The 22,162-nt window shown below is 52.0% G+C and overlaps 1 protein-coding gene across 4 annotated transcripts in view; it reads left to right on the top strand.

Annotated features, from left to right (window-relative positions):
* SIRPA (signal regulatory protein alpha) overlaps positions 1–22,162 on the top strand; it is a 42,192-nt gene that overhangs the window by 17,209 nt on the left and 2,821 nt on the right. For 2 of the 4 annotated variants that reach the window (XM_041732572.1, XM_041732571.1), the window contains exons 3-8: positions 2,310–2,663; positions 7,474–7,794; positions 8,383–8,721; positions 10,635–10,742; positions 13,756–13,780; positions 20,058–20,109. In XM_041732572.1, coding sequence (XP_041588506.1) covers positions 2,310–2,663; positions 7,474–7,794; positions 8,383–8,721; positions 10,635–10,742; positions 13,756–13,780; positions 20,058–20,109 — 1,199 coding nt within the window. The remainder of the gene's footprint in view (positions 1–2,309; positions 2,664–7,473; positions 7,795–8,382; positions 8,722–10,634; positions 10,743–13,755; positions 13,781–20,057; positions 20,110–22,162) is intronic. The other 2 variants (XM_041732573.1, XM_041732574.1) reach the window with 2 other exon arrangements.

Raw genomic sequence — 22,162 nt, forward strand, 5'->3', positions numbered from 1 at the left:
TTGTGGATGCTACATCCTGGTCGGGGGGGGGGGTGGGGGGGGACATGACAATCAAGGATATAAACGTTAGATTGGTGATGATAATGGGAACAGAAACTAAAATTTACCCAGCACCCATGAGGCAGGCAGTTATGTCCCACTGTGTCCTCGTCTTCATGACCATCCCGTGGAGCAGACACCGGTACCCTAGTTGATGGATGATGGGATGGAGGCCCAGAGAGGGTGGGTGCTGAGCTGGCTAAGAGGGAAACCAGCGCTTGGGCCTGCGCTTCCCCCAGGCGGCATTTCCAGTTCCTCCAGTGTCCCGTGCTAGAATGCAGACCCACTGGGGTTGTTCTTGGCCGCATGCTGTTGGCACCTGCCTGTGCTGTCTCGGGGCTGCTGGCTGCCTCGGTGGGCCTCCTCCGTGCGCCTGTCACACACCTGGCCACCAGCTTCACCCTGAGCCCCTGCCCCACTGTGGGCTCTGGTTTCTCCCCTGTGAGGGTCGAGCCACCCTCTGGCTGCAGCTCTGGCTTTCTGGCACATTCCAAGAGAACTGGGTGACCTCTAGCCTGGGAGTCAGGACTGGGACAACAGGCACAGGGGTAGAGAGGCCTGTTCTGAGGCCCCAGGCTTGCCAGCCATGAGGGCAGCCTGGAGTCGGGGGGCTTCCCAGCCTTTAAGCGCCCTGTCCCTGCCAGCGGGTGGTGTCAGGCCATGGGCAGGTGGCAGACTCCGAGGTCTCTCTCCTGCCCAGCCAGAGCCAGAGGGGGCTGCTCAGGGGCATCAGCTGCATCCTTTCTGGTGTACAAGGCAAAGGTGACCTAGGCAAGGTGTCAGAACAGGACAAGGCGACACTGTGGGTCAGCGTGTGACCAGGAGGAGACAGATCGCCCTACCCCGGGCTGCCACTACTCCCTGTCTGTCTTTTGTCTTCTCTCCCCCCACTCCATTCCCCTCACTCACTGTCCATGCCTGTCTCTCCCTCGGCCTATGTCTGAGGTCCCCCTCTCTATCTCCCCGTCTCTGTGTTTCTCCAAGGGCCTTATGATCTGTCCTCTCTCCCCCCACCCTACCTTGCTCAGAATCAGTCCCTGCGTGCCCCTCGACCTGAGTATCTCAGCGGCTTCTCCCAGCCACTTCCCACTGCCTGGTCACCTTCCTGGTGTCCCCCACCCCCATCACCACCTTGTCCTCTGTCTCAAGTGCCCCACTCCTCTCCAGTTTGGGGCTCAGGCTCCTCCCCTCCACCACTCCTAGGGAGCCTTCCAGCTACCCAGCCTGGAAGCCCTTGAGGGCTGACATGTATCCAACCCCTGTGTGTCCCCAGCATCCAGTACGGCCTGGCCTGCAGGTGCATCAACAAGAGCAGGAATGAAGTTCACACAGCAGAGCCTCCCCCTTGTATCATTTATTGGTTGTGTAATGACAGTAGTAGCTTCCCTGTGCCCCAAGTGATACTAAGTAACTTCTACGTGCCATCGCACTTTCTCCTCAGAACAAAGCAGAGGGCTAGCGGTTGCTCTACCAGTCTTGTAGATAAGGAAACTAAGACTCGAAATCAATGGATAAATTCAAGGTCACATGTAAATAAAAGGCGGGCCACGTTTCCGGCCAGGTCAGATGGCTCCAAAGACTAGATGCTTCTTTTGCAACTGTCCCTGGCCGAGGCTTGTCACTTGGTCATGCCAGAGATCCATCGAGATGGGATCGCAGTAACTGTTTGACAGATGAGGAAACTGAGGCTTGTGAGCCCTGAAGGATGTGCTCAGACCAAGGGCAGCACTCCCATCCACACCCATTTCCTGTTGGATGTTCTTGGCCCAAGGGATGGCCATTGTCACAGAGCAGTGAGGCCCAAGCCAGGACTCAAATCCAAGTCCTCCCGCCTCACTACTCCACTGCCTGGACGCGCCCCAGCTGCTCCATGTGGCTTCCCTGCCGGAGACCTGCTTCCTAAGCCAGGCCCCAAAGAGAATCTAAGCTCCCCGTAGAGCCCCACACACATCGTACTAGCGCCCCAAACCCGACCTCTGAGCCACTGCTCCGCTGTGCCCCTTATATCCTGGTAGGTTCAGAGCCCAGGTCAGACGTGATGCTTCTGGAGAGGGCTCAGGCCCTCCAGCCTGCTCCCTGGCACATCATTAACCTCAGTTTACTGGGTTTTGATAGGGTCTCACGTCACAGGCTCATTGTGCCGTGTACATGCAACATGCTGAGTCAAGGCCTGCTCACGGTGTACTCAACGTGCTGTTGTGGATCAACCCTTGAGGAAACATGCAGGATCACATAAGGATGGATAAATGACTGCTTTGTTTCCCCTCCAGGTGTGGCAGGTGAGGCAGAGCTGCAGGTGATCCAGCCTGAGAAGTCAGTGTCTGTCGCAGCTGGAGAGACAGCCACTCTGCACTGCACCCTGACCTCCCTGATCCCCGTTGGGAAGGTTGAGTGGTTCAGGGGGACAGGGCCAGGCCGGGAGTTGATCTTCCATTTCAAAGGAGGCCACTTCTCCCGAGTAACAAATGTTTCAGACTCTACAAAGAGGAACAACATGGATTTTTCCATCCGCATCAGTAACATCACCCCAGCAGATACGGGAACCTACTACTGTGTGAAGTTCCAGAAAGGAAACCCCGATGTGGAGTTGAAGTCTGGACCAGGTACCCTGGTCACCGTGAGCGGTGAGTATGGCCTGAGCCTCCATTGTCCCCTGGTTGTGACAAGTCAGTAAGAATGCCCTCCATTGTCTGAGCACCAGCTAAGAATTGGATGTTGTGGTGGGTGCCCCTATTTCAGCCTCTTCCATAGATCAGGGAAGTTGAGGCCTGGGGGTCATGCTATTTGCTCAGACTAGAAAATGGTGGGAAAACATAGAACCTCAGTCTGCAGGCTCCACAGCTCATACCTTTTTCAATCCTGACCAGCCCTCTGATTCCAGGGATGAGGGACTGGAGGTCTGAGTGGCTTGCCCAGTCACAAGGTCTGACCTCAACCCAAGTTCCAGAGAGCACTCCCCTCCATGTGGCTGACTCCTCTCTCTACTCAGCACTTACTGAGCACCTGCTGTATGCACGCTCTGCTCTGGGTGCTGGGGAAGCAGCAGGGAACAAAACAGACAAGGGCTCCCCTCTCATGAAGTGTACATTCCCTCCCTATCCAATGAGGACAAACCCATCCAGGGTGGAGAGAAGGAAGAATGTGTTTCTTTATTTTATCTTCGGAAACATCGCTCTGAAAAGACATTCCTGAGAGGCAAAGACGCACTGTTTACCCTGACAGCCCTGGTTGGAGGAGATGCCAGAGGTTTAGCATTTGCTGTGGATCTATCCAGAAAACCCTCATGTGATTCAGTGACTGACTCACGGTCATGGCAGGCTCCCAGCAGACCTGGGGCATCTCGGAATGTCCTCACCCAGGGCAGAGGTGCCCCATGTGGGTGAGGAGGGTTTCCCTGTTGACACAAAGATGGTCATTTAGGGTTTTCTGCCAGAGGCCCAGGGTCCAGAACCCTGGGATGTCAGCACATGAAGGCCCCATCCAGCCCAACCTCCCTTGTACAAATCCAGAGCCTGTCATGAGACGACAGCGTCTTGCTCCTGCTCATGTATCCAGTGAGTGAGGAGATCATTCCAGAACCCATCTGATTCCTGCAGGTTCCTTCCTGCCCCAGCTTTGGATACTGTTTCCATGGAAGAGCCTGGTGCATAGTAGGTACCGCGTAAAACCAGGTTATACTGACCGTTTCAATAATAAGCCAGTATTTCTCCTTTTCATCATTTTTCCAAAGGTTCAGAATGCTATAACCCTCTCCTTTAAAATCCTGTATTCTGTTCTTCAGCAATATGCATTTGAAAAAAGAGTTCTGGGATGGGGGGAGGTAGGCTAGCCTCACATGCCCAGATCAGATAGACATGCCAACATCTCATGAAGTGTCGAGCCTGTTCCTGGGGACCATCTCCTCACATGTAAGAGCATCAGGAGTCTTTTCTTGTTGTGTGATATTGCTCCTTCACTGAGCAGCCTGGGGCAGTGGCCTGGACAGAGCAGAGGGGCCCCCACAATCCCAGCAAAACTGGGCACCCCATTCCTGGCTCTGCAGACTGAGGATGATTGGGAGACACATCCTGGAGGGTGTCTCGGGCTCCTGAGCCAAAGTTCATATTCTAGATTCAGATGCTGGGACCTCACATCTTCCCTCTGCAGGGTCAGCAGGTCTGGGCACCCAGAGGGACCCCTCCCCATAACTTCTTACAGGGGAGAATGTCAGAGAGCCAAGGAGGGTGGTGGTCACTGTCGGGTTGGAGAAGGTGGGATGCTTGCTCTTTTGTGGCGGTGAAAGCTAAAGGCCGTGGGAAGCCCCCCTGGGATGCAGTGAGGGGTGAGGAGCAACCCCTTTGTTTGCCTCGGCCTCAGTTTTCTCACTTATAAAATGGTGATAATCGTGGAGTCCTCCTTTTAAGACAACTGGGAGGATCTGAGGCTCTGTCTGCATCACCCAGCAAGGAGAGGTAGCTCCAAATCCAGGTTTTCCTTCAGGGCTGTGACTCTGCTCCCTTTGCTGGACTCATTTCCTCACCCCAAGCAAGGGAATCAGCACACCAGCCTTGGCAGCATGTTGGGGGGAACATAGTGAGCCGGAGGAGGGGACAGACCCTCAGTGAGCCCTGGGTGGTGGTCCTGCCAGAACTGTGCGATCCTGGGCTAGCCTCAGTTTCCCTCAGGTCCTCCCTGTCCCATCTGTGACCTGGCAACAATCAGGCTGCCAGTCAGAGGTCTGAGGATCGGAGAAGAGGTCCAGAAAGTTCCAGATGTGGGGGTTAGGTGATTTTTGGGCGTCAGAGGGCGTGGCCAGCCCCCACAGCCTGGGCCCCCACCCAGCTCTGCTTTTTGGCTTGTGACCTCTGATGAGTCATCCCCACATTGGGTCCTGTGTCCTCATCTGTCTGTGACTGTGACAGCATGACCCCACAGAGCCACAGCAGGGACTGAACGAGCAAATGCCCATAAAGCACTTAGAGCAGGGCCTAGCAGGTGGTCAGTATCCCATGAACATGGCAGTGATATGTCCGAGCCACAGGACCTTGACGGGGTCACCCTTCTTCCCAGGCCCCGAATGTAAGTGGGGTTTGGGAACCTTTCAACCTGGGCTGCTCATTAGAATTGCCTGGGAAAAAAAGCTCTCCAGACCCTGGCTCCCCTCTACATATTCTAACTAACTTAATCAGACATGAGCCTGGGCAGGTGAATTTTTTAACTAGTCTTGAGGATGCTAATGGGCAGAAGAGCCCTGAGCTGGATATTCAGAGATCACAGAGGACACGTTGAATTATTTTTACCCCTGACAAAGCTGGCTCCCTGAGCTACCGGGACTGGGAGAGGAGCTTTTGGTTGGTTGGGTGCTTCAGAATAACCTGAGCCCGTGGCAATTCCTGGGAAAATGAGCACCAGTGGAGCGGCCAGGACACTCTCCCAAGGAGCATGCCTGGGGCTGAGCTGCTTCCTGTCCTCCAGCCCCAGGAGGGGAGCCGACACCCTGCTCAGATCTGAGCGTCACTGCTAGGGGACCTTCCCGTCTTCAAGCACATGTGTGTCTGAGCAGGTGCTGGAATCCCCACAAATGCTCGCCGCTCAGCCCCAGAGCCCTCCCAGCCTCAACACACCAAAATGTCACGGACAAAATCTGTCCTCCTTCTTTCAGAATGCTCCCAGCTCTCTGTAAATAGCTAATCTGCAGGAATACGCCTGTGATCTCGTTTGTGTTTTGAAAGCCAATTCGCCAAACTTGTTTCCTGAGGGGATTATTAAAAGAAGAGGGAGAGAATCATAATTTGCTGGTTTCTGCTGCTTTTCTCATTTGGGGTTTTGCATGGCAGCTGCGGGGAGCAGGCTTTGGGACTCTCCTTGTGTTTCTGCTAAGCTTTCGTTTTGCCTTCTTACTGCCAAAAGAACAAATAGGTAGTTTCAGAAGTAGTCACGACCAGATCTTATGATAATAATCATAGGTGTTGCTTATTAAGCACCTACTGTATGCCAGATTCTGTGTTTTACATCCATCCTCACATGTTACCAAGGTAGTGTTTGGATCCACTTTGTACCAAAACAGGCCCAGAGGCACAGGAAGAAAGAACAGAGAAGCTAAAATTAATCAGTTGTATGTGTGGTGAGATGAGCTCTGCCCTGTATTCACTGCATGCATGCCCTGGACCAGCCGTGTTCCTCCCGGAGCCTTGTCCCATTAACGGGACTGTACTGGGCACCCCCCTTAAAAGGGCTGGCAGAGGGATGAAGAAGCTGAGGGGCGAGGAGAGACCAGCCCAGGGCCAGATGCCCAAGATGCTGCCCGTGACTGGCAGCTGAGCACAGCACCTCATCTCTCTAGGGGCATCCAGGCTGTTGGTGATTTCATGACTTCACTTATTCAATTGACACCTCCTTCCCATGTCCTCAACATGTTTGATGAGTTTTAGGAAGTTAAATATTCACAAATGTAAATATTTATATTTCCTGTGTTTGTTTTACAAGGTGTTGGGTAATAATTAACAACTTGGAGGTACCCTGTAGGACCGTTTATGGGTAAAATGCCCCCCCCCCCCCGTTTTGATTCACTAATGTGGGTGTGCTTTCAGGACACGGGACAGCTACTGCCTACTCGTAGTTCCGTATTTCTGTCCTTGAAATTAAGCCATGACTAAGAAATTAATGACCTTTGGCTTCCTCAGCACATAATGATCTTGGTTTTCAACCCAAAACTGACCTGAGAAAAGAATGCAGATTCAGGAAAACATCCCTTCATTCCCTCCCTCTCGGATTCAGGGGTAGCACAGATTAGACCCTGTGGAATATTTGTAAAAAAGGGTGAAAATGAGAGGAAATTCATAAATACCTGAACAGAGAGCTCTGGGTGTAAATTAGGTTTGGGATAAAGATAGATCCATGTTTTGTTCTGAGAAGCATTTCCATGTTAAATTCCAAGCAAAACTGCATGCATTGCCTCACTTGCCCCTCACTGCAACCCCAGGGAAAGAGAAATGCCTGCTGTCCCATTTCACATATGGGGGAGCCGCACTGTGCCATGGCCACACCTCTGGTCAGCGAGCCAGCCTGGTTCTGGCTTCCATGGGGTCCTGCTCCGCCCCTGCTTCCCCTGTAAGGAAGCTGCACAGGCTCTCTGAGGTTTCCAGGGAGGCAGCGAGGAACCCTGGATACCAAGAGTGAGAGCCATCAGAAATGTCCTTCCTGTGCCCAGATTGGTGGGAAGTCACCTGGCAGAGGAGAGAAGGGACTCTGAACTCAGGCCTGGAACTGCACCTGAGCCCCTGGGCCCAACTCACAGTTCAGCTCTGGAACCTTGTGTCCTCCTCTGTGTGATGAGGAGATGACACTGCTCTCCTCACACTATCAGGAGGGCTGAGGCTTCTCCACAGTGTCACACGTATGGTTAGTGCTGTTGACTACCGTCATGCTTACTGTTCATTGATGCTCCTCTTGTAGCCAAACCCTCTCCCCCTGTGGTGTCCGGCCCCATGGCCAGGTCCACGCCTCAGCAGACAGTGAACTTCACCTGCAAGTCGCATGGCTTCTCCCCCAGAAACATCACCCTGAGATGGTTCAAAAACGGGAATGAACTGACAGCCTCTCAGACCACTGTGTACCCAGAGGAAGACAACGCTTCCTACAGCATCTCTAGCACAACCAAGCTGATGCTGGCCCCGGGGGACGTTCGCTCCCAGGTCATCTGCGAGGTGGCCCACGTGACCCTGCAGGGGGGCCCTCCTCTTCGTGGGACTGCCAACTTGTCTGAGACCCTTCGAGGTAGATGCCCCTCACCCTCAGCCCAAGCCCAGGTCTGGCCCCCAAGCCTAGGAGCCTGCCCTTCCCCCACTCTGCTCCAGGCCTTCCATTGCCTGGAGTCTGACTCCTGTCAGACCCTCCCAGTCACCCTGCACCTGGATGTACAGTCACCTCCCCGGTTTCCATGGCAGCTGCCTGGTGAACACCGACCACCTGCCAAGCACTGTGCTAGGCAGTCTCATTTGCTTTACCATAGCGCTTCCAATTATTGAGCACCTGCTGTATTCCAAGCCACCGCGTATTGGTGATTTCATTTGTTTTGCTACAGTTACTCTGTTTTAACTGCATGCCAGGGGCTGTGTGTCTTGATTTCACTCCTTCTTGCCCTAATAAGAGCTATCGGTCCTTGAGCACCTACTGTGTGCTGGCACTGTACTTAGGGGTGTCATTCATATGCAAAGACTGCCGTCAGTATTTGAGGACCTGCTGCATGCCTGGCAGTGTTCTGGGTGATTCCCTTGCTGTATGTGGTGGGAGCTAAGTTCTCGGCCCCTCCGCTGTGATCTGTTTGTTCCATAAGGTCAGAGCTTCTGCTCTGTGCTGTTTCAGTTCCGCCCACCTTGGAGGTTTCCCAGCACCCCATGGCAGGGGACCAGGTGAATGTCACTTGCCAAGTGAAGAAGTTCTACCCTCAGCGCCTACAGCTGACCTGGTTGGAGAATGGAAACGTGTCCCGAACAGACACTCCCTCAGTGGCCTCCAACCTCCTAGAGAACAAGGATGGGACCTTTAACTGGACGAGCTGGCTCCTGGTGAATTCATCAACCCACAGGGAAGATGTGGTGTTCACCTGCCAGGTGCAGCATGACGGGCAGCCTGCAGTCACCAAAAACCATACCCTTGTGGCCTCTGCCCGCCAGAAGGACCAGGAAACACTTAAACCCCAGGGTGAGGCCTCAATGCCGACTGGCCTGGCACTTTAAATTTTATCTTTTTTTAACATTAAAAGTAGTCATTTATGTTTATTATGGAATAATCTAGAAGTCTTGTAGATACAAAGTAGAATTTTAAAGTGAGTGCCCCTCGCCCAAAGCCTACACCTCAGGAGGGACTACTGGTAAGAGTTTGGTACATATCTTTGTAGATCTTTTTGACAGAAGCATACATTCGAGAGAGAAGGGAGGGAGGGACATTTGTCTGTTTCTAGCTTCCTGCCTCCTGCTCCTGCACCTGACTGAGATTGTCACCATGCCAGGCCAGCCACCCCCTCCCGCTGTTCTTTCTCACTTCAGCTTTGTCTCCCTGGCCTCCTTTGCAAGCCTGCAGCCCTGGAATGGGATGGGGGCTTCAGAATCTTTGCGGCTTATCTCAAGTAGAATCACTGCGGTAATGAATGACCTTGCACAGACTCTGTTACGTGTGCAGCTGTTTCTGGGGGACGATTTCCCCAAGAGCATTTCTAGGCCAAGGTCCATGCCCACTTAAGACAGTGACAGCCCTGCCTCTCTGTTGTTAGAGTGAGAGGTGTTGGATGTGATTTTTCTCAGCCCCTTCCAACCTGTTCTCAAGATATCTCTCTTCAAAGTAGCAGCACCTCGTTGGCATTTTGGTGCCACTATGGAATATTCCATCACTTGTCATTAGCATGGCTCTGCCTTGCACCTGGCTGTCCTTTTGAATGGATTACAGTAGAGGCCATTTCTTTCCTTAGTGCATCTCTAAGGGAACAGGGGAGCTCTAGGAGCCTTGGGGCCCTGCAGGGTGACCCTTTGATGTCACCGATGCCTGGTTTTCATAGGATGAGCACTACACTAGGAGATAGGACATGTGGATTTCGACTCTGGCTCTGTCGCAGATGTGCTGAGTGACCTTGGACAAGTCAGTGTCTCTCTCTGGGCCTCTTCACTTATTCATGGCAGTGTCAAAGAAGATGTGCTTGACCCTTCAGCTTTAAGACTCAGCTGCTAGGGACCATGGTTGTCTTGTTCAGCATCGTAGCTTCAGGACCTGGCACATAGTGGACACTCAGCACATACTCTTAAAAAGGAGAGAGTAAGTGAGTGACTCGGTTGATTGTTTAGTTAGCAAGTTAATCCTCAGAGCTGTTCAATGAGGTAGAGATTATTATTGGCCTCAATAACACAAGAAGAAGTCAGTATATAGAAGGAGGTTTGAATGACTTGCTCAAGGTCACACAACCAAGTGCACTGATTTGAACCCACGTTTCTGCAACTCCAAACCCTGCTCCTGACAACCCACAATGCGCTAGTGCAGGATTCCCTACCTGTGCCCTGGCGCCAGCCCTACCTACCCAGTCTCCATTACAAGGGTCCTGAGTTCAGAGCTCCTCTGCTCAGGTCCCGGGCACAGATGAGTAGACAGCTCCTGAGAGCTCTGTAGAGTCCAGTAGTCAGCTGCACGTCTGCCAGTCCTCACCGTCCCTCAACGCCCTCCCCCACCCCCCCACCCCCAGCCTATGTGTGACAGCCAGTTGTGACTCAGAGTTTCAGATGGACCTGTGCTGCCATGGTGGCCATTCTGGTTCATTCCAGATGAGAAGGAACATGTTTCTGTCCCCTGGGAGTGAGATTTCTGCCCACATCCTGAGCCAGGGTTCCTCCATCACTGTCAGCAACACACATTTTTCCTCCAGGCACCTCAGCATGGTTTTGCATTGCCCACAGGTGACCCAGGTGGGGAAGTGTGTGCATACCCATGAACATGCTCATGTGGCTCAAAATATGTATGGCCAGGTGTTCTCAGTTAATGATGCCTACCTAGCGGTGAAAAGGGGTGGTGGGTATTAAGTTTCACCGTTTTTAATTTGCATACATGAAGCCTCTATTCCCTGTGGTCCCTAGACAATAATGACAGCCGGAGTATCTTCATTGTGGTGGGCGTGGTTTGTGCCTTGCTGGTGGCTCTGCTGATCGCAGCCCTCTACCTCCTCCGAATCCGACAGAAGAAAGGTGCGTGGATTCTCCTCTTCCTCCTGAAGAGTTGGTCCCTGGGCTGTCCCTCCAAGAAGGAGAGGCCATGAGGGTGCTTTGGGCCTAACGTAGCTTAAGCTGTGAGGAAGTCCAGTTGTTTCCACAAGAAGCCCAGTGGTAGCAGTGTCCTGTCAGGGCCGGCACAGCACCTTTACCAGGCCAGAGTGTGGGTGGCTCCCTCCCCCTGGTGGGTGCCTCCCTCCGCCTCACTTTGCAGTTGCAAGATAGCCATCACCACTCCAGGCCTCACATCCCCATGGGACCACTACCAACGTGGGGAGCAGGGAGATGCCAGGGCGTGAAGGGAGGGTCTCAAGAAAGAAACAGGATTTTCCAGGGATCCTAGCAAACTTCTACTTTCCTCTTACCCATCCAGGTACATGCCCACCCCTAGTTGGGAGACTGGAGGAAGTGGGGATCGTACCAGCACCTCCTCCAAGACTATTGGGAAAAATTAAGTGGGTGATGTCATGGAAAAGTGCTAGGAGAGTGCCTGGCATACAGCAGGTGCTTAGTAAATGTTAGCTCCTGTTGTTAGTATCGTATGTGAGCCCAGAAACAAAAGCCACCTTCCTGGAAAGCTCTTCTCATGGTGGCAAGCTGCACAGCCTTGGAGTCCACAGCAGGAGGGTATAAGTGCAAAGCTAGGACGTCATGCCCTTGTTTGTGTGCAGGCCTATGTGTGTAGTTGTTGCCGTGGCAAGGCTTCTGACTTTGGATTCGCACCAACCAGGATTCCAGAGCCTTGTTATCTGCCCTAAACAATCAGTTTGACCCCTGTGAGCCTCAGTTTCCACATCTGTAAAATGGGTATAGCTGTTCCTCCCTTGGAGAAGAGTTAGGAAACACAAATAAGCTCACATAAAATAACAGTTCTCATGCATTCTCAGCCCTCAGAAAATACGTGTTCTCTTTGCCACTCTTGGAGGAGACAATTTAGCCAGTGTTTCTGAAACTTACTTGACTAGAAGTTAGAGAAACACATTTTATGTCTCCACCTGATTCACCCCACACTCCTATAGATAAAATTGGAACTCTGATATTTTCTTTTCTGTCATATTTACTAAATTCTCCTTAAAATGCTGGTTGTGATCCACCATGTGCCACAGACCAAGTGCTGTCCTGAGCTGTCTTTCTGCACCCGGACCCCTGGGCAGGGCTCCGATGGGCATGTTGTTCATCAGTCACACATCTCTGCATCCCCTCACCTTGGCTCCTCAAGCTTCCCTCCCTCCTGGCTGGGCTGGAAGGACTCTGCTGGGAGTAATGGCTGTACTGGCCGAGCCTTAGCTCCCCCTCCAGGAGGGCTGGAGTCTGGCCCTGTCTGTCTAGAGTCTGAAAGAGGTTCCACCAAGTGATCTACCCAGTGGTCTTTCCCTTAAGTCCACAGAGAGCCCTCACACAGGAAGGGTGGAGAAGTGGGCTCCACTGCCCACTGAGGCCAGCCCATCGGATGGCACCTCTGGTGGCCATTAGTGAAATCCCAGGCCTGTCCCTGGGTACCATGTCAGGCTCTGGCACATGCACTCTCATTACTGTGGGCTTGGGCGTTAGGAACTGGGTGTTCCAGAAGAGAGATGGGGTTTGGAGAGCTGCAGTCACTGGTGAAGGCCACGCAGCCCCTGAGTGACGGGTCTAGTTGTGTGCAGAGCCCAGCCTTCACACAGAGGCCCTGGTGACAGTGACAGCTAGTGTTCACTCAGTTTTTCTGATGCACCAGGCATTGTTCTCACCACAGACCTCTGCAGCGGTTTCACTAACCTTTTACAGATGAGCAAACTGAGGCATGGAGAAGTTCTAGAACTTGCCCAGGGCCTCACGGCTGCTAAGGGGTTGAAGCCAAGAGTCCAACGTGGTCAGTCTCCAGGAACAGTGTCTGGGACCACTCTGTGCAGCATCTCCTCCTTAACGAGATGACCCTTCTCTCATGGTCCCTGGAAGAGTCTGCCCTCGTCTACTTCAATATTCGCAGTGAAACGTCCTGATTTCAGCTCTACTGCTTACCAGCTGTGTGACCCTTGCGAGGTCCCTAGGGAGCACCCAGTCTCTCTAGTGTAAAACGAGGGTGATTGATGTCTCATGACTGGACACCCTAAGACAGCTCGTGTCCCAGCATTCTGCAGTCCATTAGCTTCCATTCAGACGCTGGATGCTGAGCCACAGGCTTCCCAACTGGTACCAGCTCACCTAAGAATCCACTGTTTGCCCTGGTACCAGGCGTTCAGCCGGCAGGGAATATTCTTGCATGGTGGCAGCTTCTAGCCTGGTAAAGTGCAGTGCAGAGCACATTTGGTGTGCAGGTTGCTTTTTAATTACAATTTTACAATTAGATGGGAGTCAGATAGTGGCCAAACCCCAGCAACTTCTCTGTGGGATGCCCCATATCATAGGCTTAAAATCTCTGAACCAGATGGGCCCTTTCTTCCCTCCTAAGATCCTTTTTTTGAAAAGTGGTGACATGAGAATAAATGAATGTCCAGCCCAACTGTGAGAGCTGGAGAGCTGAAATCCAAGCTCAGAGAGGGGAAGTAACCACCCAAGGTCACACAGCCAGTGAATTAAGGACAGACATAGGATTTGCACCTGCTCCCCCAACTCCAGCTCTGCTGGAATCTGTTCCCCAGCAGTGAAGGACCCTGGCTGGGATCCAGGCTCCTCTAGGGTCTCAGGTAAGGCATATAGTAGGTGGAAGTAAGGCCAGGCAGAGGCAGGGCAGTTGGCCCCTCCTGGGCTGAAGGCTGCTCTGGGATATGACCTTGGGAACCCCCAGAGATGGGAAAGCAGGAAGCCCCAGCCCACTGGTCCTCCTGTTGGAAGATACTGGGCCACCCCACTGGAGTGAGCATAGGCGATTCCTGTGACTCAGAGGTGATTTCAACAATTCCTCACAGCTTCCCTGGAGGCAAACCTTTGCCCTACCCCCCACAAAAGTTACGTAAGAACAGTGTGTTTCTGGGTTAAATAACTGGTTTTGGTTTCTTTTCTCTTTCAGCCAAGGGCTCCACTTCTTCTACAAGGTGAGTGCACTGCTGGGCTAGGATGCCTCCATAGTTGTCGGTGGGATGGTTGACAGCCCCTCAAAATCGTGAAGCCCTATCCTCATCCACTGACCCTCAATCCTGTGCCAGGCAACCTTTCTATTTCCTTTGTAAGCTTCTCTGCCAGCTTCGTTTTTAATAATCGTCTCAAATGAGGGGATTTGAGGGGATTTGGGCACACCGAGGCTCTGATTTCCTGCCTGCTGTCCACAGACAGCGAGACCCTCATCAAATCCCATTTGGATGGTGGCAGAAACCCGCCACCCACACACACAGCCCCCAGATCCCAGCTGTGTACTTTGCTCTTGCTTTCATTCATTCAGTAGGTGTTTCATACCTTGGCTGCCTTTGGCCCTGGGGATGCCGGGCAAGTAGGGTAGAAACCGTCTGCCCTCCTGCAGCCAGGGGCCTGCTTGGAGGCCAAAGCAATGACATTATGCCGCAGACAGTACATTACTTTGCTGATTCATGTTTTCGGTGACTTCTGCTGAATCCCTGTATGTGTCAGCTGTTGTCCGGGTGCTGGGGCAGTAAACAAGAATCCAGGCCTTCGTGGGGCTCAGGATCCAGGAGAGAAGCAGGCAGTAAGCCTAGAGGCAAAGCCATGTGTACTGTCTTGTCAGGTGGTGACAAATGAGGCCCGGCAAGGGGGTGGACATGAATGGCCGGGGTTAGCTTGGGGGGCGGGTGGGGAGAGGGACCTCTGCTGAAGAGGGGATGTGAACTGGGACCTGAGCCCAGGAGCTGAGGAGGGGGATGTGTCTGCTGGATGGGGGGTGGAGGTGGCCAAGAGTAGGTGTGGCCAAGGCCTGAGGACCAGAGGAAACCAGGGAGATACAGGTCCATGGTCTCTGCCCAAGGCCATGCAGCCCGGTTTGTTACTAATTCAGACTTCCTAGCTTTTAAAGGAGAGCGCCCCATCTTCTCCCCCAGTGGAGAGATCCAGAACCCCATAATCTACCACTTAAACATACCTGCATGGAAGGGACAAATAAATTGCATGGGTATGCCCCAATTGGCAATAAATAAAAGCCATAAATAGCTTTATGTTGGTTCAGGTCAGGTTTTGCTAACAAATGGGTTGTGCAAATCTTTTTTTCTCCTTTTTCGTTTTAGAGCTTTGTGGATTTCAGAATTGCAGAGCAGGAGCTGAGGTTCTGGAGTGGAAGCCAGTGGTCTAGGGTTTTACTCCCAGTGGGATAAGGAGCCATAGGAGGGAGATGATCTGACTTTTGTTTTAAAGGTACCGCCGTGACCGGCCTGTGGGGAACAGGCTGTAGGAGGTGAGGGTGGAGGCAGAGAGGCCCAGGAGAAGGCTACTGCAGTGGCCCAAGCACATGTTGGTGGTCTGGATGATGGTGGTGGGATGGCTGAGAAAGGGGCAGATTCTGGATATGTTTTGGAGGTAGAGGCAAGAGGATTTGCTGATGGATTAGAGTCAAGGACAGTCCCAAAGTTGTTGAGGGCAATGGGAGTGCTGTGTGTATACCAAGTATACTCTTTTCCAAGGGCAAGACTTGACTTTTTTTTTTTTAAGGTTTTTATTAATTTACTTAGAGGGCATAAGCAGTGGGGAGGGGGGAGGCAGAGGGAGAGGGAGAAGCAGGCTCTCCCCTGAGCAGGGAGCCAGATGTGGGGCTCGATCCCAGGACCCCGAGATCATGACCTGAGCCCAAGCAGACTGAGCCACCCAGGTGCCCCAAGACTTGACTTCTGTCCTTTGCCTGAAAACTTCAGTGGCTCCCCACAGCCCCAAACAGCATCCAGCCATGCTCCCGAGGCCCTCAAGTGCCTCGTGGTCCAGCCCCCACTGACTTGGACAGTCTCACTTCCGGCCACTCCCCAGCCCTCACGCTCGGTGACTCAGCCACGCTACACTCCCTTCACAGCCTCCCACACGCTGTGTCCTCACTCTGCTCCCAGTCCTCACGTGCTGGCCTCCCTCCCTGAGATGTGCTCCCGCACCACCCAGGGTCTCCACTGCACCAGGGGACAGCAGTCACCGTAGGCTCTGTGAACAGCACCTCCTGGAGGTGTGCGACAAGGGGGCTTCCGGGGGCACCCCTCCTCTCACCTGCTTACCTCCCGCCCTTCCCCCAGACTCAGTGAGGGCATTACCATCCCCAGGGCCCATCCTGGAAGCCCACCTGGCGCCCCTGCATTGCCACCACAGTGTGTTCAAGCTGTCTCTGCGCCTGCCCCACGCTATGACCCTCCCCCGTTGAGGGCATGAGCCTTTCCCCCAGGTTCTGCTGAACCTGCCTCCATGCCTGGAATGGAATAGGTGCTCAGGTAAGGTTTGTTGATGAACAAATGGATGAGGAATGAATGAATGTCATCCCAAACCACAGCCCTGATCCCCAATCTCTCCCTCTTCCAAGTCCTTTAAACTCTCCTCGGTGGCTTCAGGGCCTCACACACAGGAGGATCGTTCTTTTTTTATTTTGTTTTTATTGTTGTCATTGTTTTTTGTTTGTCTTATCTCTCCAGTTAGATAAGAAGTTCCCCCAAAGAAAGGGGCAGTGTCAATAATAGTAATGACCGCGTCAGCAGCTAACATTTATCAGGCACTTACTCGTCCTGGGAACCGATCTGTGCCCTTTCCCTCTAGTAACCCGATGGTAATTTTAATTATGGCAAAACCCCTCTGATTTACTATCACCCCACATTAATTGAACAGAGCTTCTCAAACTCAGGCGTGCAGCGGAATCCCCTGGATGGCTTGTTAAAACATGGATGACTGCCCGCCCCCCTCCCAGAGTTTCTGATGCAGACCTTGCATTTCTGACAAGTTCCCAGGTGCTGCTACTGCTGCTGCTTCCAACTCAGACTTGGAGAACCTCTATTCTAGAACGTTATTCTTGTCCTCTTGTATGCGGAAGAAACCGAGGCTCAGAGAAGTCGTGTGACATTCCCAAGGCCCCACAGCTGGCAAGTGCCAGAACTCCCGACTCCAGCCCAGATTGCTCTGACACTGCAGCCGGTGCTGCTCATCATGGCTCTGGTGCCTCCCGCTGCCTATTTTTTTCTTCCCCAGAGCAGCCAACCATTTTCTGCCTCTGTTTTATTTTTTCCAACATGAACCTACCAAGGGATCCGTGAGATTGCCTGCTCCCTTTCATCTCCCTAAACCAAAGCGGTAGCTGGCTAGCGGGAATGGTGGTTCCCATGCAGCGCTGGCTTCAGTCAGCTGGCTGGGATCTGACGCTTTCCCGAGGACGCGGGTGTAGATAACAACCAAGCACCTTGGGGAGGATGCCGAGTGGCGGGTACAGCTGCTTTGAGCTCAGAGGGCCCTTCAGGTTGTGAGACTGGTGGAGGGACTGGGTATTTCTAACTCCCTGGGTTAGGGACTTACCAGTAGAACATTGTCTGTAATCTTCCCCAGCTCAGACAAGAGAAAAATATGTCCCTGCTCCCTTAATTGGGCACTGGGGTTCATTCGGTCGGCCATTTGTTCACTTGTCAGACATTCACTGCGTTTATTCTTGGAATATTTAGGGCTTCTCTGATTCATTTATTCATCTGAATTGAGCCCAGCTCAGTGCCAGGCCTTAAGTCGGTGGGGGGGAGGGGGGTTGCGAAGGAGAGCAAAGAAGACACCAGCCCTGGTCTCGGGGCCCTTTTGATTCGGTGTTCATTCATTCAACACTTAGGGGATGCTGACAGTGCATCAGCCCATCATGGGGTGTCAGGGCTCTAGTGTGGGGCCCGTGATCCATCCAGAGGCAGGTCACCAAACAAGCTGCGTGGGAGGTTGATACACAATGTGATACAGGTGCTGGCTAAATAAAATTAAGCTGGGCAGGGAGCAGGGCAGGAGGTGGGGTGCAGTGGGTGGTCAGAGAAAGCTGGTCTATGGAGGTGACATTCAGAAAGTAGCCGAAGGACGGGAAGGCTCCTGCCATAGGAATATCTGGGGCAAGAGTGAGCCAGGCAGAGGGAACAGCCAGTGCCAAGACCCCGAGGCGGGAGCAGTTGGACATGTTCATGGAACACGGAGGAGGCCAGGGCAGCTGGGCTGGAAGAAACGGGAGACTAGAACATTCAGGGAGGGCCAATCACATGGGTTCACCGTTCTGGGTATGGAGCTGGATCTCACTGTGTGGTGACAAGGGTTTGAGCATTCTGAACAGAAAATGCCATGACATCACCTATGCCTTTTCCATGTGGAGAATGGCACGCTGAGGGGTGGGAACAGAATCAGGGACACCAGGGAGAAGGTTCTTCAGGAATCTACGGAGCTGAGATGGTGGAGGAGACTTGAGTCACTGGGTTTGATAAGGATTTTGGAAGCAGAGTCAACAAGTGTTGTGATGGGTTCACACCATGGGTTGTAAAGGAGGACAGAGGAAAATCTGGGAAGATTCCCACTTTTTAGCCTGCGCACAGGGATGGATAATAGCAGCTCCATTCTCAGAGATGAGAGAGACAGACACAACAAAATGGATACTTGCTTCTTGTCTGCACTATTGTTCTGAAAGAGAGGAACCCAGTGTTCTAAGAATGGATGAGGTTCAGTGAAGGTTTCCCCAAGAAAGGACTGTTTGAAATGAAATTCAAGGAAAGAGAAGCAGTGAAGCAAATGAAGAGGCAAAGGGGAGGGCCAGATGTGCAAAGGCCCTGGGACAGTCTGACTGTCTTCATTCCAAGTCACTTTTATGTGCCTGTACCCACGTGCTGAGGAAGCATGACAGGCAGGCGGCAGGTGGACACATATGCCAGCTGGGAAAAGAGGCAAGGAGGCTTGAAGGTGTCATGGAGGGGCAGCCCAGCTAGCCCAGCACTGTCAGAGAAGCTTTGCCAAAGAGGTGACACCATAGTTGAGTCTTGAAGAATGCCCAAAAGTAAGCAGAGAGAAAAAGTGGTCGAGGGTGGCTTTCCAGGCTATTGTTATTGCAAAGTATGTCTCGTTGAGTAGCTGTTGTGAAATATTTGGTGGTGGCAATGTGAGTAAATAAGACCGAGGCAGTGAAAGGGCCTGGACAGTCAGCAGGGGCCAGCCCACAAGGGACTTATGAGGCGGGCGATGGGTTTTACTTGAACCAGAGGCAGTGGGGAGCCTTGGAAGGGTTGGAATTAGTAGGTAGGGGTGCGGATAGAGATCTTCGTGATCTTCCTTAGCAGCCGGTGTCCCTGCTCCCAGAGGGCTGTTTCTGTGGCCACGTGGGGCTTGTCATGCCCCAGAACTGCTTTCTGAGCCAAGATCTCATGCCAAATCCATTAATAACCCTGCTGCCAAGCCCCATTGCTCATTTCTGACATTATCCAGGCTCACATCCCCAGAGTTGCCGGCCTGAGAATTTACACAACTCCTGCAGAACCGTGGCTCTGGTTTGCTCACCACCTTGACCGTGACCCTGCAGTGAGCTGAGCCATGGCCTCCAATTACAGAATCAAGTGCATGAACAGCTTCTTTGATTAACCAGGACACTGTTCCTTCCCTTTTATTTCTTTCTTTCTTTCTTTCTTTTTTTTTTTTTTTAATGCTAAGACCTAGATGTGTAGAATATAGAACATGTGGAAAATATGGGAAATAAAAGGAAGGGGCTAGGGGCGAAAGCCTCCCAAAGACCACTGCTGTTAGCATTTTACTATGTTTCCTTGCCGTGTTATCCACACATTTTTAGAATTGAGATCGTTCTACAGAGGATGTTGCCTTTTCACTTATCATTTTAATGTAATCATTTGTAATAAAGAAAAAAATCTCATAAACCTTTTAAATCTTCATCTGTGACTCTATCCTTATTTCCTTAACCAGTCCCAATTGGCAGAGCTGTAACATATAAACCTTCCTCCTTATCCTGCTCTGTGGCAAATGCCTCTGTGCACAAAGCTTTTTCTGTATTTTGAATTACCCCCAAAATGTGCGTTTATGAGTCAAAAGATGAGGACACCTTCCAAGATCTTGATTTTGCCAAGCTGCTTCCCAAAAGGGTTCTATGGGTTTGCCCTTCCCACCAGCAATGTATGAATGTATCTGTTTTCACCATACCTTCCCTAGCACCATGTAGTTTAACTTTTAAAGATCTTGCTGAAAAAAGTAGGTTGGGGGAAAAAAAAAAGATAGTGTACTGCTTAAAATTCCTTCTTAGTGAGAGTGACCCTGTTGTCCAAACATTTGATAAACAGTTGTGTTTCTGTTGAGACTTGCTCCACCCGTATAGAAAATGGGACGAAATGTTATGCTTACTGATTTGCATGAGCACTTGAGATAGTGAGGATATTTTTATCTGTGCGTCTCTTTCCTTTTTAGGTTGCATGAGCCCGAGAAGAACACCAGAGAAATAACCCAGGTACAGTCCTTGGTGAGATGCCCTTCCCGGGAATGTTGATGGTGTGATTTCCTTGCCTCAACCAAAGTTCCAGATCCTGTTCTAAATTAGGAGTCCTTCCCCAGTGCGGGGAGGGGGGCCAGAGTGGGATGGGGAGACTGGGGGAGCCTGACGTTTCTGATTTCCCCCTCATCCTCTGCACACTCTTTCCCTCTGCCTCAATCAGGAGAGGGTCACAGCCTCCTTGACCCAGCACACCCATTGCACAACCCCAGGGGGCGCTGTCCACAGTTTGCTCACTAATTGCCTTGTGCAAGGGCATGCTCACTTTCTGGTGCTTTCTCAACACTGCTAACGTGATTGGATGGACGACATGGTTGGCCTGATTCTGAGAAACTTAGCCCCGCTTTTCTCACTGGCTGATGCCATCAGACCTTGGAGGTACAGGGCTCCTCTGCCCTGAACCTGGAGCGAGAGAGCACCAGGTGTCCTTGACATTTCCTGGGCTGTTGTCGTTGTCTTAGACACAATCTGTTGTAGAGAGGGCTGTTAAAAGACACAGCATTTGTAGGCCTAAACACCGTGGCCTGCTCTCCTGCTTCAGTACGGCCCCCAGTGGGGCTCAGGCTCGAAGGGTAATTAGAAAACAAGGCATTCTCCCCGGCCATTTTACCTCCAGACTTCTTTCTGGAACTTTCGGGGTAAAAGATGACGGTGAGAACTGGTCATGGAAACCTGCCCAGAATTCACAGCCCACCAAGACTTCCTGACGGTGAACGAGGCAGTCACAACCCAGCCCTTCTGGAGCTTGCCACCTTGTGTCTAGACTCCCTAGTGCCAGATGCCAGCCCTTGCCAGGGAGGGAATTTAGTGCTGCTAGTGTGGGTTTCCCAGAGAGAAGTTGAGTGAGTGTGCAGACTGCGTGGGGAGACCACATTCTAGGGTCCCACAGGCTTGGGATCCTTTCCAGCAGTATGATTTTGACCAAATTACTTAACCTCTCTGGGCTTCAGTTTCTTCACTTGTAAAATGGGGTAATTCCTATCAAGAGGCTAAGATAGGGCCTAGAGAAGATGGTCCATGTGATAGCATGGAGCCTGCAAGCCCTCGGGAGCTGAGTCTGTGGTGATCACCACACACCAACTAGGAGCACTGGTTGCTGTCACCCCCTCCTCTTCTACAGCATAGGTGTGGGGCACAGGGGGAGCAGAGTTTGTGATTCATGGTGAGTAATGTTAAGGTGGCAATTGTGAGTGAGAAGATTAGCACCTGCGAGATGCTCGAGTTTGCTAGGTGGTTGATGATTGCTAGTATTTACTGAACATACACGATCACTCGCTCTGTGACAGGCTCTGTTCTAAGAGCTTTATCTGAAAAAAAAAAAAAATAAGAGTTTTATCTGGGTGATCATATCTGATCTTCACAGGGACCCTGGAAATAGATACTAGTATATCCCTGCTTTACAGATGGGGAAACCGAGGCCTAGAGGGATCAAGTGAATTGCCCAAAGTCCCTCAGCTAGAGGGAGCGCAACCAAGATTCAAAGTCCAGGCTTCTTACTGCATCTGCTACCTGGGGGCTTCTTCTCACATGCTTCTATCCCTTGTCTTCCTGAGTGAGGCTGAAATTGCTGTCCATCTGTCCATTCATCCATCCATCCATCCATCCATCCATCCATCCATTCATTCACTCATTCAACACTGATGAGGCTTCTTCAATGCCAGCCTTGGTTCCTGCATTATAACAGATACCTAGTGAATAGATGTTGAAGAAACCAGTAAGTGAGTGAATACCTCCACCCACTGGGCGTTGGGATCTACTCAGACCCCCCCACCAACTCGGTCCTGGGTGGTGGGTGCTGTAATGGAGAAGCATGGATTGGGGGCCCTGGAACCAGCCAAGGGCAGGGTCTTAGGATAAAGCAGTGCTTTTGCTGGAATGTACAGGGTGGAGTGGGTTTCATTTCAAGGAGAAGGGGGGTGGACAGCAGGCAGAGGGAAGAGCAGTGAAAAGGCAGGCAAGAGCTTCTGGGGGAGGGACAGCAAGGCAACACTGTGAAGTAACCCCACAGGTGTTCGGGAAGCTC

Source organism: Vulpes lagopus, chromosome 18 (genome assembly GCF_018345385.1).
Source record: "Vulpes lagopus strain Blue_001 chromosome 18, ASM1834538v1, whole genome shotgun sequence".
Taxonomy (NCBI): Eukaryota; Metazoa; Chordata; class Mammalia; order Carnivora; family Canidae; genus Vulpes; species Vulpes lagopus.